This window comes from Choristoneura fumiferana, unplaced genomic scaffold, assembly GCF_025370935.1.
Source record: "Choristoneura fumiferana unplaced genomic scaffold, NRCan_CFum_1 Sck3bRy_343;HRSCAF=565_pilon, whole genome shotgun sequence".
Classification (NCBI taxonomy): Eukaryota; Metazoa; Arthropoda; class Insecta; order Lepidoptera; family Tortricidae; genus Choristoneura; species Choristoneura fumiferana.
This window is the reverse complement of record NW_027413001.1, coordinates 2665-17184: the sequence shown is the minus strand read 5'-3', so window position 1 is coordinate 17184 and position 14520 is coordinate 2665. Positions and strand designations below refer to the sequence as shown.

At 36.9% G+C, this 14520-nt stretch overlaps 2 protein-coding genes across 7 annotated transcripts in view; both read left to right on the top strand.

The window, feature by feature from the left end:
* Positions 1-1425, top strand: part of LOC141445081 (uncharacterized) — a 59712-nt gene extending 58287 nt beyond the window's left edge. For all 6 annotated transcript variants that reach the window (XM_074110860.1, XM_074110855.1, XM_074110859.1 and 3 more), the window contains 2 exons: positions 454-668; positions 1352-1425. The gene's annotated coding sequence lies outside the window, so the exon portion shown is untranslated. The remainder of the gene's footprint in view (positions 1-453; positions 669-1351) is intronic.
* On the top strand, positions 42-12755 carry LOC141445079 (uncharacterized). The gene is made up of 7 exons (XM_074110850.1): positions 42-45; positions 454-619; positions 1352-1515; positions 7402-7587; positions 8573-8714; positions 11467-11572; positions 12628-12755. Exons 1-7 carry the CDS (start codon positions 42-44, stop codon positions 12691-12693), a joined length of 834 nt encoding a protein of 277 aa, XP_073966951.1. The 3' UTR covers positions 12694-12755.
* Positions 12756-14520: the final 1765 nt, after the last annotated feature.

Below are 14520 nucleotides of genomic sequence, written 5' to 3'. Positions count from 1 at the left end.
TTTCGTGTGCTCTGCCTACCCCATTTGGGAATACAGGCGCGATGTGTGTGTGTGTGTGTAAATTAAATCACTTTTTGGCCTCTGTCCTTAGCACAATCCTGACAATTTCAAGACAAAACGTTCTAATTTCCTTTTCCTTTTCGGTCTACCTCTGCTTCGGGTACCGTCGCATTTCTCGGCTTTTATATCTATTAAAAAAACCTGTGGCAGACAGACAAACGAACAGATGGATACTTTACTGGCAGCAATAGTGCTCCCTTTGCACCCTTCGGATACGGAACACATTGAGCCCTTTCAGGCAATCTTTCACATTTCCCTGTAAAGCCAGCAGGAACCTGATTTATTCGAAACATTTTCCAATCTGAACAGTTGTCACGTCACGAGTCATTTCTCTTTGTGGCAATCGTTTGATTTAACGCTAAGTATTCTGGCATTTAGTGAATCACTTTCCAGCGTCGTTGCTGCGGAGCCTGCCCTGGTTCTACCTGAGCCGCTTCCTGCGGCTGTTTCCGCTGCTGGCGGCTGCAGTGCTGCTGCAAGCGTCGTTAATACACCGGGTGGCTGACGGGCCCGGCTGGCACGGCATGGCTAAACTGGTCGGCAACTGCCGCCGCTACTGGTGGAGCGCATTACTACACGTGCAGAATATTGTTAATCTTCGTCATACGGTATCCCATTTCAATGTTGCATGTTAAGGCAAATGCCCTCTTTAACACAAACACATAATTATGCTACTTTATGTTTCTGCTTACTATATGCCTGGTTTAATTAATATAATTAGTCTAGTTTAAGATAATTTGCATCTATTATGTACCAAAAATATGTTTACTGGAAATGAATTTGAATTTGAAGAGTCGATTGGCGACCGCGAACTGGAAGACGTAGCGGAAGACCTCCAATAAGACGGAGCGACAATCTGATAAAGTTACAGGAACTAGTTGGATGCGGACAGAGCAAGACCGACCCTTGTGGAGCTCTTTGGGATGCCTTTGTCAAGCAGTGGAAGTCTTTTGGCTGATATAATAACGATAATAATTATTATTAAATATAAGTTTTAACACTAAGTTCACCGTGTCGCATTTCTCTGCGATCGCAAAACATAGTTACTTTTATCTCGAAATTCCCACAGGACATTATTATGGATTCCTATGAGGATTTATTATCCCGTAATTACATCTCAACTGCTGAATCTAATGTTTTAAGTACATGTGTGACCGGGGTAAAGAGTGAGAGATATAAAGTTAGTTCAAAAGTGTGGCATCCACTTTTACCCTACGCTCGCAACTCTAGGGCTCTGCCTCCCCCGTGTTTATGTGTTTTGCATAATTCATCTACCTTTCTTTTGTCACAGTGCGTGCCCGTATCGTGGTACCTGTCGCGTGGACATGCAGCTGCACGTGGTGTCCCCGCTGGTGCTGTTCTGGGTGTGGGCAGCCGCCGCGCCGCGTGGGCCGCTCTCGCCGCCGCCCTGCTCGCCTCCCTCGCCGCTACGCTCGCTTTTGTCTTCCCTTCCACGTCTTTTCTATTTCACTATTAGCACAAGAGTAATTTTTTTTATTGGACGATGTTTGTTGACGGCGAAAGTCACGTGCATCGATTTTAATTTAATAATTAATCTATATTTATACTAATACTAATATACTAATACTATACTGATAACTACTTATCGTTACTAATACTTACTTATCTATATTAATATTATAGAGAGGAAAGTTTTGGATTTTATATTTGTTACGATTTAAAAAATTCTTTCACTATTAGATCTAAATTATTCCAAAGTGCATAGTCTAGTGCATATTTTATTGACAGAAAAAATAGGGTTCCGTACTAAAACTAAATAATGTAACTCAAAGTGTAAAAAAAGTTGCATAAAACATTTTCGTCGCATGCGCGTTAGAAACCATTGATTATAGACAAAAAAAAATTCTGCGATATTAAAGAGTATATCAATAACTACAAAAAACTTCGTGATTTTTTATGTTCAACTATTGTAGTTATGTTATGTCACTGTACCTACTTTTTTACATTTTAAAAGTAGACAGAAATGCAGAATAAATCAGACCATATTATCCATATCTTTGCATTAATGCTTATTCAAATAAATAATTTCATATTCAAGACGGGTTTCAATACTGTAATTACTTTGAATATTCAAATCGGACATACCATTCAAAAGATATTACGAATTTAAAAATATTAATCTAACTAAAAAATGCATTAATTACATACTTAATCCATGTTGAAGCGCTCCGGCTTCGCACGGGTCGGGTGTAGTTTTTGGGAAATGCAGCTCAAAAATGTGTGACCTTTTTAGAGTTCTGTGTCCCAAGGGTATAAAAACGGGACCGCTATTACTAAGACTCCACTGTCCGTCTGTCTGTCAGTCATCGGCTGTATCTCATAACCGTGATAGCTAGACAGTTGAACTTTTCACAGATGATTGTATTCTGTTGCCGCTATATAACAACAATAATACGAAAAAACAGAATTAAATAATGTTTAAGGGGGCTCCCATAAAGAAACGTGATTATTTTTCCGTTTTTTGCTAATGTCTAATGGGTATAAAGGTACGGAACCTTCGTGTGGGAGTCCGACTCGCACTAGGCCGTTTTTTTTTACTTTGCCCGTGCGAAGCCGGGGCGGACGCTAGTAAAACATTCTTAAAAAATAAAATAAAACTAAAAATTGTTTATTACAAGAAACAACACATACCTATAGAGCAGGGTTTCTCAAAAGTGGGCTACGCGAACGCCTAGGGGTTCGCTATTCGACGGTAGGGGGTTCGCGACAAGGTTTACGTGATGGTGGCTGCAAGACTGGCAAGATGATTAAGATTGTTTTTCGAGTATTTTTGTATTTTTTTATTTCAACTCCAAATTTGTTACTTATTTGTTTGTTATTATGTTGTTTGTTTCAGTTTGTATTTTCGTTGGCAAGACGATTCTTAGATTCTTACCTATATTTGCTACCTATTATTGAAATAAATAATATACCTTATATTATCATGATGATTGAAATAAAATAAGCTTAGTTTCTCCAACAGCCAGTTTATAACTTTTTTTGGTGGGGGGGGGGTGAGGTAGGTCGCTGTCGTCTAAAACTTAGGGTACGTGAGCCATAAGTTTGAGAAACCCTGCTATAGAGTTACAATTATCTGGTCCCACACTAGGCTGGGCTGTAACGTGTGACCGGATTGGTGCTCTTAATTAATTAAATTACGCTTTTATAAACAACCAACAAAAAACACATAAATGTGTCTGTGAAAATATTGTGTCAGAAACAACTTGAACATAAGCCAATTTCAGTCAATTGTGGCTGAGAGTGAGGTTGTTGTTTGTATGTGTATGGAAGGCCATATCTCTTCCAAAGACAATTAACTATGTATTCAGCATCAGCATCAGTTGTAAATCCAAAATGGCTGCAACACGTAACCGTTTTGTTTACAATCGAAGGAGTTAATTCAATAATAGTACTACACAATGTCATTTCATTGTAAAGTCGGCTCGGCAACTATACCTAATTTACTCAATTATATCTGTGACGCTACCTACGAATGAAATTGGCATGCCACCCTTTAGTCACATGATCCCATCTCGCTGCCAGATTTGGTAGCTAAGCTAGTTTCAAGGGGAAATATCTCTTATTGCTGGTTATGAAGGGGTCGATTATAATTCGTAGCCAGGCCCAATTTGGATTTTATAGCTACAAGACGGCAAAGTTTCACCCCTGTAGCTTTGATTATTTAACTTAGTCTCATTGTGTTTAAGGAATTAAGGGCGACATTGGTGATTATTGGATTTATTGTTACTATAACCTGTTTGTGCGGTCGCCGCCTTCTTCATTGGCATTGTTCGATATGTCTTGCATGTCTTCAAAGGAGAGAAGATGAAAACTCCACAGGTAAGTGCAAATCTTGCCACATCGCTCAAAGAATTTATAATCGTTGGGAGAGGTTTTTCTTGAGTTGTCCCGAAAGAGACAGCGTTAGCAGGCATCTCATTTGCACTAGAGTCAGAGGTTCCCAAAGTGGTCCAAGTGGACCCCCAGGGTCAACGAGACACCAAACGGGGTCCACGTTGACGCGAAAAAAATGGGGTTTTAGGAGTTTCGGGAATACAGAAGAATGTAACCGCTGGTGGTTTAACGAAAACAGTAAAACTTTGAGAGTGTCTACGAAAAAAAAGTTTGGGAACTCTGGACTAGTTGACCGACAACATCGCCAGAATACGGGCAAACTGTGAATACATTGCAGGTGTGGCAAGTGGTCGTTCGTTATTTATGACGTTCTGAGGGAGAGAGCTTTGTTTAACAGTGGACGTCTTCCGAATGATGATGAAAGATACCAGTAAATAGTAGCAGAAGCGATGCCGATACAGTGGTAATGTGCGTAGTGCTAATTACTAATCTGCATTGGCTTGGAGGTTTGATGCAAAGTAGGGAAGGCTCGACCTGCAAGGCCTGACTAAGAGAGCTCTATCTAAATAGAGCCAGTTTCGCCCACTTATTCGTATTTTACGAGTATGTGACAGATAAATTTGATGCGTCTCTATTTATTCTTTTTTTTTTTTTATTTGACTGGATGGCAAACGAGCAAGTGGGTCTCCTGATGGTAAGAGATCACCACCGCCCATAGACACCTGCAATACCAGGGGGATTGCAGATGCGTTGCCAACCTAGAGGCCTAAGATGGGATACCTCAAGTGCCAGTAATTTCACCGGCTGTCTTACTCTCCACACCGAAACACAACAGTGCAAGCACTGCTGCTTCACGGCAGGATTAGCGAGCAAGATGGTGGTAGCAATCCGGGCGGACCTTGCACAAGGTCCTACCACCTGCCTATTCGGACAAAACATATAGATATCATAGATATACCTAGTGCCATCCACGAAGACGCGTGATTTTGTAATAGGAACCACGGCACACGTCATCGTGAATGACTCTACCTATATCTGTTACATAGAGCTTATGGGAACGGAAGCAATACCATGCCCTCGGTACCGCTCTGCTTTCAGAGCATGACATGAGTGCGTGTGAGCTAACTTTGGGGGCGGCAGACGTGAACTTGCCTTCGAAATCCAAAAGCTTAATGGTTACTTGACCTGAAATGTATATTTCAGAACTAAATTATTGTTATTATTTTAAAATTTATGACGGTGGAAGCATTCTACACTTCCACTGAACGTAGGTAGATATAGTTTAGATATAGAGTGTTTAGTATTGTAACTAAGGGACCCCATACATCCCTGTATTTCTTTTATTATTATTTTTGTATTTTTTTTCTTTAATTGTATAATATAGTTTCACCTCAGCACCTCAAACAGGCAGGTTTTGCTATGAGAAATCAGTGAGCAAAATCGCATTTTGCTCACTCCGTGAGACAATAGTTATTTGTGCAACAAGAGAGCAAAGTTGTTTTTTGTTGCGAGTGTTGATTTGAATCCCGAGTAAGCGAAGGATTCTATAATTGAATCACGAGCGTTAGCGAGTGATTCTAGGTTAGAATCCTGAGATCAGCAAGGGATTGAAATACACGAGATGCAAAAAACTTTGGTCTCGTGTGACACATACAATTTTTCACCTCAGCAGCGAGAACATAATTTAAATGTAACATAAGAATAAAACCACATATACCTATACATATACCTGTTTACAAAACAAACACATTTTTTTAAAATAGAATCCGATTATTATCAAATATAATAATTACATTTAAGACCATAAAAAGAGTCCAGTAGCTACAATACAAATCGCATACTCATAACATGCAATCTTAACTTCTTGTACTAATGTCGCACTTATTTTTTAATACTGCAAAAAGCCTCATCTCGGGTAATTGAAAAGGTTGAACAATTAAACCTTTAAATATGATTTTTATTAAGATTTCTATTACATAAACATAAATAGATTTGTTAAAAAATCATTCAATTTAACAAATAATAATTACACTGTAGAGGCAGTATACGGAATTCTTTTATAAAAAAAAAACAAGAGAAGCGGCTTTCGTGCAACGAGGTTGCATACTTTATTAAAAGATCGGAAAATTTACATTTGGAAATATTTCGATAAATATTTTTAATACCAAAAATTTAATTTAAGTTTGTAATCGACAAATTTGATCCTATCTCTTGCTTTTTTCGAGTTGAAGTGAAATGACAGATCAAAGTAAAGTTCAAATATTTGGAATTCAGTGAGTAGACCCAACACTGTACTCAGCATTTAAAAAAAAATTAAAAAGTTACTTTGTCTCACGGAGTGAGCAAAATGCGATTTTGCTCACTGATTTCTCATAGCAAAACCTGCCTGTTTGAGGTGCTGAGGTGAAAAGAAACTTTTTAATTATTTTTTTAAAATGCTGAGTACAGTGTTGGGTCTACTCACTGAATTCCAAATATTTGAACTTTACTTTGATCTGTCATTTCACTTCAACTCGAAAAAAGCAAGAGATAGGATCAAATTTGTCGATTACAAACTTAAATTAAATTTTTGGTATTAAAAATATATCGAAATATTTCCAAAATGTAAATTTTCCCGATCTTTTAATAAAGTATGCAACCTCGTTGCACGAAAGCCGCTTCTCTTGTTTTTTTTTTATAAAAGAATTCCGTATACTGCCTCTACAGTATAATTATTATTTGTGAAATCTTAATAAAAATCATATTTAAAGGTTTAATTGTTCAACCTTTTCAATTACCCCGAGATGAGGCTTTTTGCAGTATTAAAAAATAAGTGTGACATTAGTACAAGAAGTTAAGATTGCATGTTATGAGTATGCGATTTGTATTGTAGCTACTGGACTCTTTTTATGGTTTTAAATGTAATTATTATATTTGATAATAATCGGATTCTATTTTAAAAAAATGTGTTTGTTTTGTAAACAGGTAGGTATATGTGGTTTTATTCTTATGTTACATTTAAATTATGTTCTCGCTGCTGAGGTGAAAAATTGTATGTGTCACACGAGACCAAAGTTTTTTTGCATCTCGTGTATTTCAATCCCTTGCTGATCTCAGGATTCTAACCAAGAATCACTCGCTGACGCTCGTGATTCAATTATAGAATCCTTCGCTTACTCGGGATTCAAAATCAACACTCGCAACAAAAACAACTTTGCTCTCTTGTTGCACAAATAACTATTTTAAGTATTTTATTTGTAATTATATTTTTATGAAAAAATGACTTTCTGCCAAGTTTCTTGCGGCGCATTCTTCTTGGCAATGATGGTCTTTCCGAAAGCGCTGGTAGTGTAAAAGTGCCCATTGCGGCCTATTTACTGAATAAATCATTTGAATATTTGAATTTGAATACATAAAATTTATCAGTGAATGGCAAAACACGGTTCGACTTAAGTTGAAAGACGACTTAAAACAACCAGTGTCGTTAAAATTCATTGAAATTTTCAGTGGTAATAATTACATGCCACGCTCTGTCATTTGCCACATTTTTCTACGTCGTCTACATCGTGCATCCGTGCATGCAAGCGGACTGGGACAACCATTTCGCTGACAGCATGAACAACTCCTTCAGACGGTCCGGCTGGTCGCTGGCTCTCTGCTGGATGATATTAGCTTGTGTCCACGGTTACGGAGGTAAATTGAATATTATGTTTATGGCTATAGCATAGCTGTAGGGTGACGGCACCAATCATGGACATGTTAAGCACAGTAGTATCCAGTAATGGACAGCAAGGATTCAATGCCTTATAGCTCACCATTCATGAACTTTACCAGTTATGATCATCAGTTATCTGCATATACTCGTAAGTGTTATTAGTTTTAGAAAAAGTAGCGTCCGTTTCTTAATATTGGGTTAGCGGAAAAAATATTCCATTATTGGTTCCTGTCCATGACTGGTGCCCTCACCCTATCTAAGAGATGTTTATTAAAAGTCTATGGGTGAAGTCAGACGAGCGTTATTTATTGAGTTGTGATGTGAGTGGCGTATTTTCGTTCGAGTAGTTTGTTTCATTCAATGTGTACAACTCATTTTGAGTAGCCGTGTGGCACAAACTAGACTTTGTATAAAACCGAATGCAACAGAAATAAGTCGACATAAAACACGCGACAGCAGGGCTACTACGAAACTCGAAAATCGAAGTTCGTGTCGTGCGGTCTCTCTGACACTTATACTATACGAGAACGAGAGGGACTGTATGCTGCGAACTTTTGAGTTTCGAGTTTCATAGTAGCCCCTCTGACAACTCAGATAATTAACTGGCTTCAACTTAAGTCAGAAAAACGAAGTACTTATTCCTATTCTTATCCATTTATAAAGCAATCAAAATTTACGGGAAGCGTCGTGATTTCATTTCTTTGTGATTGATTTTTTGAAGTTGTACCTTAGAATATCTAGGGCCAATTGGTAGTTAGAATCTGTTTAGCGTGCAATCATGCTTTTGTCTTTAATCAATACATTCATGCCATACCCTTAAACTAGTTTGCTAATTGACTTTCGGGACTTGAAAAAAAAGATCGTTTTTCTATTTTTCTCATTTGAATCGACATGAAATCGAAGAAAACCGACGAGTCCCGAGCGACATCAATATTCTAGTTATACTTTACTTCTTCTGTGCAGGTCCTGTGAACTGGTTCCTGTCGCTGCGGCTGTGGAAGTTTGTGGCCCGCATCTCTTACGCGATGTATCTGTACCACTATTTAATTCAGAAATCAATACGACTGCCGCCTTCACTCCCGTTTATTTCAACATGGAAACACTAGTCAGTAACAAGTATTGCTTTATTTCAGTATTGAGCCCATCGATCGCTTATTTAGAAATTAGAAGCCCAGCATAACAAGGATCTGTAGGATTTTCATTCAGAATTTATTTGACGTTACCTACGAACAAACTTTTAAAAGTCATCACTTCAGTATTTAATTCGTATTAGTAGACTGAAGATGCGATTGACAATAGTTATTTGTGTCACAAGGGAGCAAAATGGTGTATTTACGGCGAGGGCGTACATTGAATCCAGAATGTAGCGAAGGATTCTACAATAGAATCCTGAGCGTAGCGAGGGATTCTAAAGTAGAATCCTGAGCGTAATGAGGGATTCAAGTGTTAACGCCCAAGATGAAAATAATTTTGCTCCCGAGTGGCTCATACAACTTTTCACACCGAGCATTAAGAAACTTGAAAAAAATAATTCTAGATATTATTAAAGAACAACCAGCATAGAAAATGGCATAGCTTTACAATTATCAATTTTAAAAAATGGCATTTGCAATAAAACACTTAGAAAAGCCTTGAACAGAAAAGTTGCACTTTGCTCCCTCTCGTCAGGGAGGAAAAGTTACTTTTCTGAAGGAGAGGTGTGAAAAAAGCTTTGTGTTATCCAACTGACGCTTTTTCCGTAGCTTATGATAGGACTCTTTGGCTTGTTTTTGGTAATCTATACATATAATAAGTAAATAAAAATTAATCGTAAAATGTGTTGCTAAGCGTAAAACTCGGGAACGGCTGGACCAATTTCGCTAATTCTTTTTTATTGTGTTCGTTATTGTCAGGAAAAGGTTTTTATGGAAGAAAATTTAGAAAAATTACAAGGGGGCGAAGCCGCAGGCAACAGCTAGTATGAAAAAACATCTTTTTAATTTTATCTTATTAAACATCTAAATGTGTTTCTGGGCTAAACTAATAGGTGTAAAGCCCGACCAGAAACATAAAAAACCTGCTCTGGGGGCGCTATATTAGCAATAATTATAGCAACACTAAGTACAGTCGTACATATGCGAATTGGCTAGTGTAAACTATTAAAATTATATGTTACTAAATTTCATCAATAATCGATTATTGATGAAATAAAATCAAGTTTAATTATTTTCAACGTTTACATACACGTTTTAAATTTTAATTAAATGATTATGATTATCCATTGCAGTTAAACTAACTAGATATAGTGCAGTTTAAATACATACTATAAATAAATAAAAAACCACTATTTTTCAATGTTAATATTACTTAATCATTTATTCTTAACTGCTAACATTAATTCCTTGTCTTGTGTATTCGACAAGCTGCGAATTTAGCCAGATGATTTCTAGGCGCGTTGATGCCGCGGACGTGGACCGCCTACTACGAAACTCGACGAAGGTCGTGTCGTGCGGCCCCTCTGATACTTGTACTATTAAATACGAGTGCGAGAGGGACGGTACGATACGAACTTCGAGTTTCGTAGTAGCCCTGCAGTTGCGTTTCGTTTTGATGGAATACTAACCCATGATCAGATTGTACCTACTGACTGGTTCAGTAACAGATATATCGGACTCTTTGTGTTGTAAGTCTAGATGTTTTCTGTCACTGCTGCTTACATTAATAATTAGGTAATTCTTTCATTTATTTATTGGTTTTTACCTCTCATGCTCTTAAAATGTTACTTTAGTCTCTGCATATCGGGACTAAAGCTCCTTCGTATTATCTAGGGATTAAAGTTTTTTTTAATTTACTTTATGAATTGAGGATTTTTAGGGCGTGGAAATAACCTCAAAATGACAACTGTGCAAAAATATTAAAAAAACACGATTTAATTTCGTGAAACACAATTAATGATATGAATCCGTAGATATGAATCTATTTAATTATATTAAGGATTAATTCATTTTATTAGGTATAGTCCAATTTTGAAACTGTTGGCTAAATATGCAAGCTTTTAAAGCGTCACTTCATAAACAATAAAAGAAAAGAAAAACCCGCGCAACAAATTTTTTTTGCTATTTGAATTTGAACAGATGGCCTGTGCATTAGTCGAGCGTACCTACTTTTTTATAAAGTAATATTTTAATTTTGAACAAATTTTTTTTCCTCGCATTCAAAGTAGACTGTTTACCGCGAGACTAAACAACCATAATGCCACTCGAACTATAGCCACCCTCACTCTGCTCGGGTGGCTAAACATCTCGTGCCGTGGCTTGTTTTAGTCCCTTGTTGAACAATCTACTATTTTCTTAGGCGACGTCTGATCTGCTCTTGGTATTTTAATTGCGGAAGATCGAGATATATCTAAAATAAAGTAACACTGTTAGTTTTACCAATTTATTTACACATTAGCCAATTTCTATTATACATACTTTATGACGTACTTACAGGACATGTTGACAACAAGGTCGGTGATGTTATTTAAAGGAAATAGAATTAGTCCTTTAGACACATAAATTACTTTCTTAAGTAACTTTTAATAGTTGTTGGCATTTTAGCACAAATAACTCACAATATCCAAGAAATAGACCACGCACAATCGACACTTAAGTAGCTTTGTTTATTTATTGTTGCCAGTTGAAAGAAATTAGTTCCAATAGTTTTCCGCAATATGGCGAGATTTTTTTAATTTCTGGTCGGGCTTTTAGAGTGCAACAATGAAGTTGTACCACAAGGGAGCTATATCGTGCCTATTATATATGCTTCCTTTCATACTGAAGCTTTATGAATGAACTGTTAGTAATCGCCACTAATCTGTACCAATCTTAACATTACAGTTTAAGACGTTTGCGACTGATCTCGTATACACGGTTATTATTTCGACGACGATGTGCGTCTTCATCGAGGAACCTGCCCTCACCCTGCAGAAGATGCTCCTACAAGGTGCGTGAAGTAAATTCAAATAATTGATTAATTCAGATGTTACTTTGCGTAGTGCTATACAGTGAACTACATTAATTTACCTTGAAAGGCAGTTATTTGAAACCAGATTTATTGATCATACTCCAGATTTGTGAGACGAGACAGAGACGGGGAATTTAAAAGATAGAGTGCGACATCTGGAGAATGACCGACAACCTTTTTCCAAATTTGTGCACTTAGGTTATACCTATTGTTAATGTCACATTTGTGGAAAAAATGTAATCCTTTACCCAAAAGAGGAAAGGTGTGAGGGTGGCTGTGAGGTTTCCACACGAGATGACGTTGCCGGCTAGCTGTCAGTAGGTTCAACTGAGGCGCAGTTTGACGAGCATAAGAGAATGAAAATTCGAAATAAAATAAGCAAAGAAATAATAAAAGTATAAAAAAACAATTAAAAGAAAGAAGATTAGGCGCCACCTACTTTTAATGAACCTAAAGCAGGAAAAGGTAATTGTACAAAGAGATAAATTAAAATATTGTTACACTCAAGACTCGGCTTATTTATTAACTATAAAAAAAACTACAAGATTCGAGGATGTGGGATTATGGGAACAATATATTCACTGAATTTAATAATTAAAGCTTTTCAAACGTAAACTAGACGAATCAATACAAAAGATTGATTTAATAAATTGACATAAGTCGAAAATTCATCGGTCCATTTTGCAGGTGGTAGGACCTTGTGCAAGGTCCGCCCGGATTGCTACCACCATCTTGCTCGCTAATCCTGCCGTGAAGCAGCAGTGCTTGCACTATTGTGTTTCGGCGTGGAGAGTAAGACAGCCGGTGAAATTACTGGCACGTGAGGTATCCCATCTTAGGCCTCTAGGTTGGCAACGCGTCTGCAATACTCCTGGTGTTGCAGATGTTATGAGCGGTGGTAATCTCTAACCATCAGGAGACCCACTTGCTCGTTTTCCATACAGTCGAATAAAAAAAATTAAAAAAAAAGCTTACATCGGGGACTCATTAGCTGGTTGATATTTTAAGTAGTTATCTATTCAATCTTTTTGCAGGCGTCGCCAAACAGCAACGACAAGAACATGAAGAAAAGAATGACCCTATGCCATTGGACGAAATGAAGGACGTAAATGTTGAAATGAAATGTTAAAAAAAATATATAAATATAATATGTTTAATTTTTTATAGCCTTTATTATTTTTATATATATATGGACATTGTGTTTGAAATAAATGGATTATTAAGCCACCTCTTTATCTTTCCACTCGTCTCTGGCTTCAGCAAAATGTGGCCAGTCTGGCTGGAATAAAAAAATCACAGAAGAATATAAAAAAACGGCCAAGAGCGTGTCGGGCACGACCGGAATAGCCATTATATTTTTTTAAGGATTTCGTATTTTGTACGGAATATTCCAAGTTTAGGTATATTTTATACCTTAGGCTGCTATTTACTCTTAAACTACTAATAATTCTCAAGAAAACTTAACTGTTATAGTTTTCCTTGTTAGTTGAAATTGAAGTTGTTATAATTTTCCTTGGAAGTTGTAAGTTGAACAATTGTGCGTTACGGGGCAATAAATGTCTGTGTTTTGAGACAGGTTTGTCTTTCGGAAACTTTTGTCCTCCCTTTTTCCGTACAAAACGGGACTACGCAACACTGTGGTTGCTCTATATTTTTATGGTACGGTTTTAAGGTGTATTAAATATGATTTTAATTTAAACTTTGTTTTCACGCCCGTAATAACAGACTTTGAAAGCCACACTTAAAAACCTCACGCAACAGTGGCGCCATCTAGAAAGACAAAAAAACCGGCCAAGAATGTGTCGGACACGCCCAAAATAGGGTTCCGTAGCCATTACGAAAAAAATAAGTAATATTTTTCTAAGGATTTCGTATTTTATACGGAATCTTCCAAGTTTAGGTATATTTTATACTTTAGGCTGCTATTTACTCTTAAACTACTAATAATTCTCAAGCAAACTTAGCCGTTATAGTTTTCCTTGAAAGTTTGATATACTTACTACCATTCTGATTTTTTTCAAATTTTTCCACCCACCGGTTTAGATTTTAGAGGGGGGGGGGGACGCTCGATTTTAATGAAAATTTGCACTTTAAAGTTGATTAGTCATAAAGATTATAAGCCATAATGTTTCTTATGTCCTCCTAAGAGTCATAAGCCATAATATGACATTACCTAATTCTCAAAATACCTAATTACTTTAGCCATAATATAACATGACCTAATGCCAAAATACCTAATTTGTTCTGTACTAATATTATAACACATAACATCTTATGTCCTAATGTAATGTTCGTCCTAATCATCATTTGCCATAACGCTTTTTTCTCTGAAACCGTAATTTTTTTCAGGGTTGTTATAAAATAAACCTATCCTAACCTATACAGTTCTACAGAATGACCACTTCAAAATTTCTGAAATATTTACGGTTTCAGAAAAAAAAACCGTTATGGCAAATGATGATTAGGACAAACATTACATTAGGACATACGATGTTATGGATCGCGAATGGCACCCGAACTGCGTCCCCAACGGAAGCAAACTGCTACCAGAAAAGTAGGTTAGGTTAGGTTATAACTGCGTCCCCAATGCAAGCAAACTGCTACCAGAAAAGTAGGTTAGGTTAGAACTGCGTCCCCAACAGAAACGAACTGCTACCAGAAAAGTATATTTTATGACAAATAGTGTTTAGGGCAAACGTCGTTATGGCAAGAGATCATTATGACCAAAGTTATTAGGAAAAATACAATTAGGACAAAAGACATTAGGGATTCCAATATAGACCCATGATTATGGCATTCACTATTAGGATATATAACTATTAGGACATATGAACATTAGTACTACAGACGATAGTGCACATAAGTATTAGGACATACAATACTAGGGTAAAAAAAGTTATGGCACTTACATTAGGGAATACGTTGTT

Bases quoted from the DNA above. Each gene is read 5' to 3' on its own strand.
- LOC141445079 (XM_074110850.1), top strand. The intron at 1,516-7,401 runs GTCTTTTCTATT...TGAAATTTTCAG, and splicing joins GCTTTTGTCTTCCCTTCCAC to TGGTAATAATTACATGCCAC. The intron at 7,588-8,572 runs GTAAATTGAATA...TCTTCTGTGCAG, and splicing joins TTGTGTCCACGGTTACGGAG to GTCCTGTGAACTGGTTCCTG.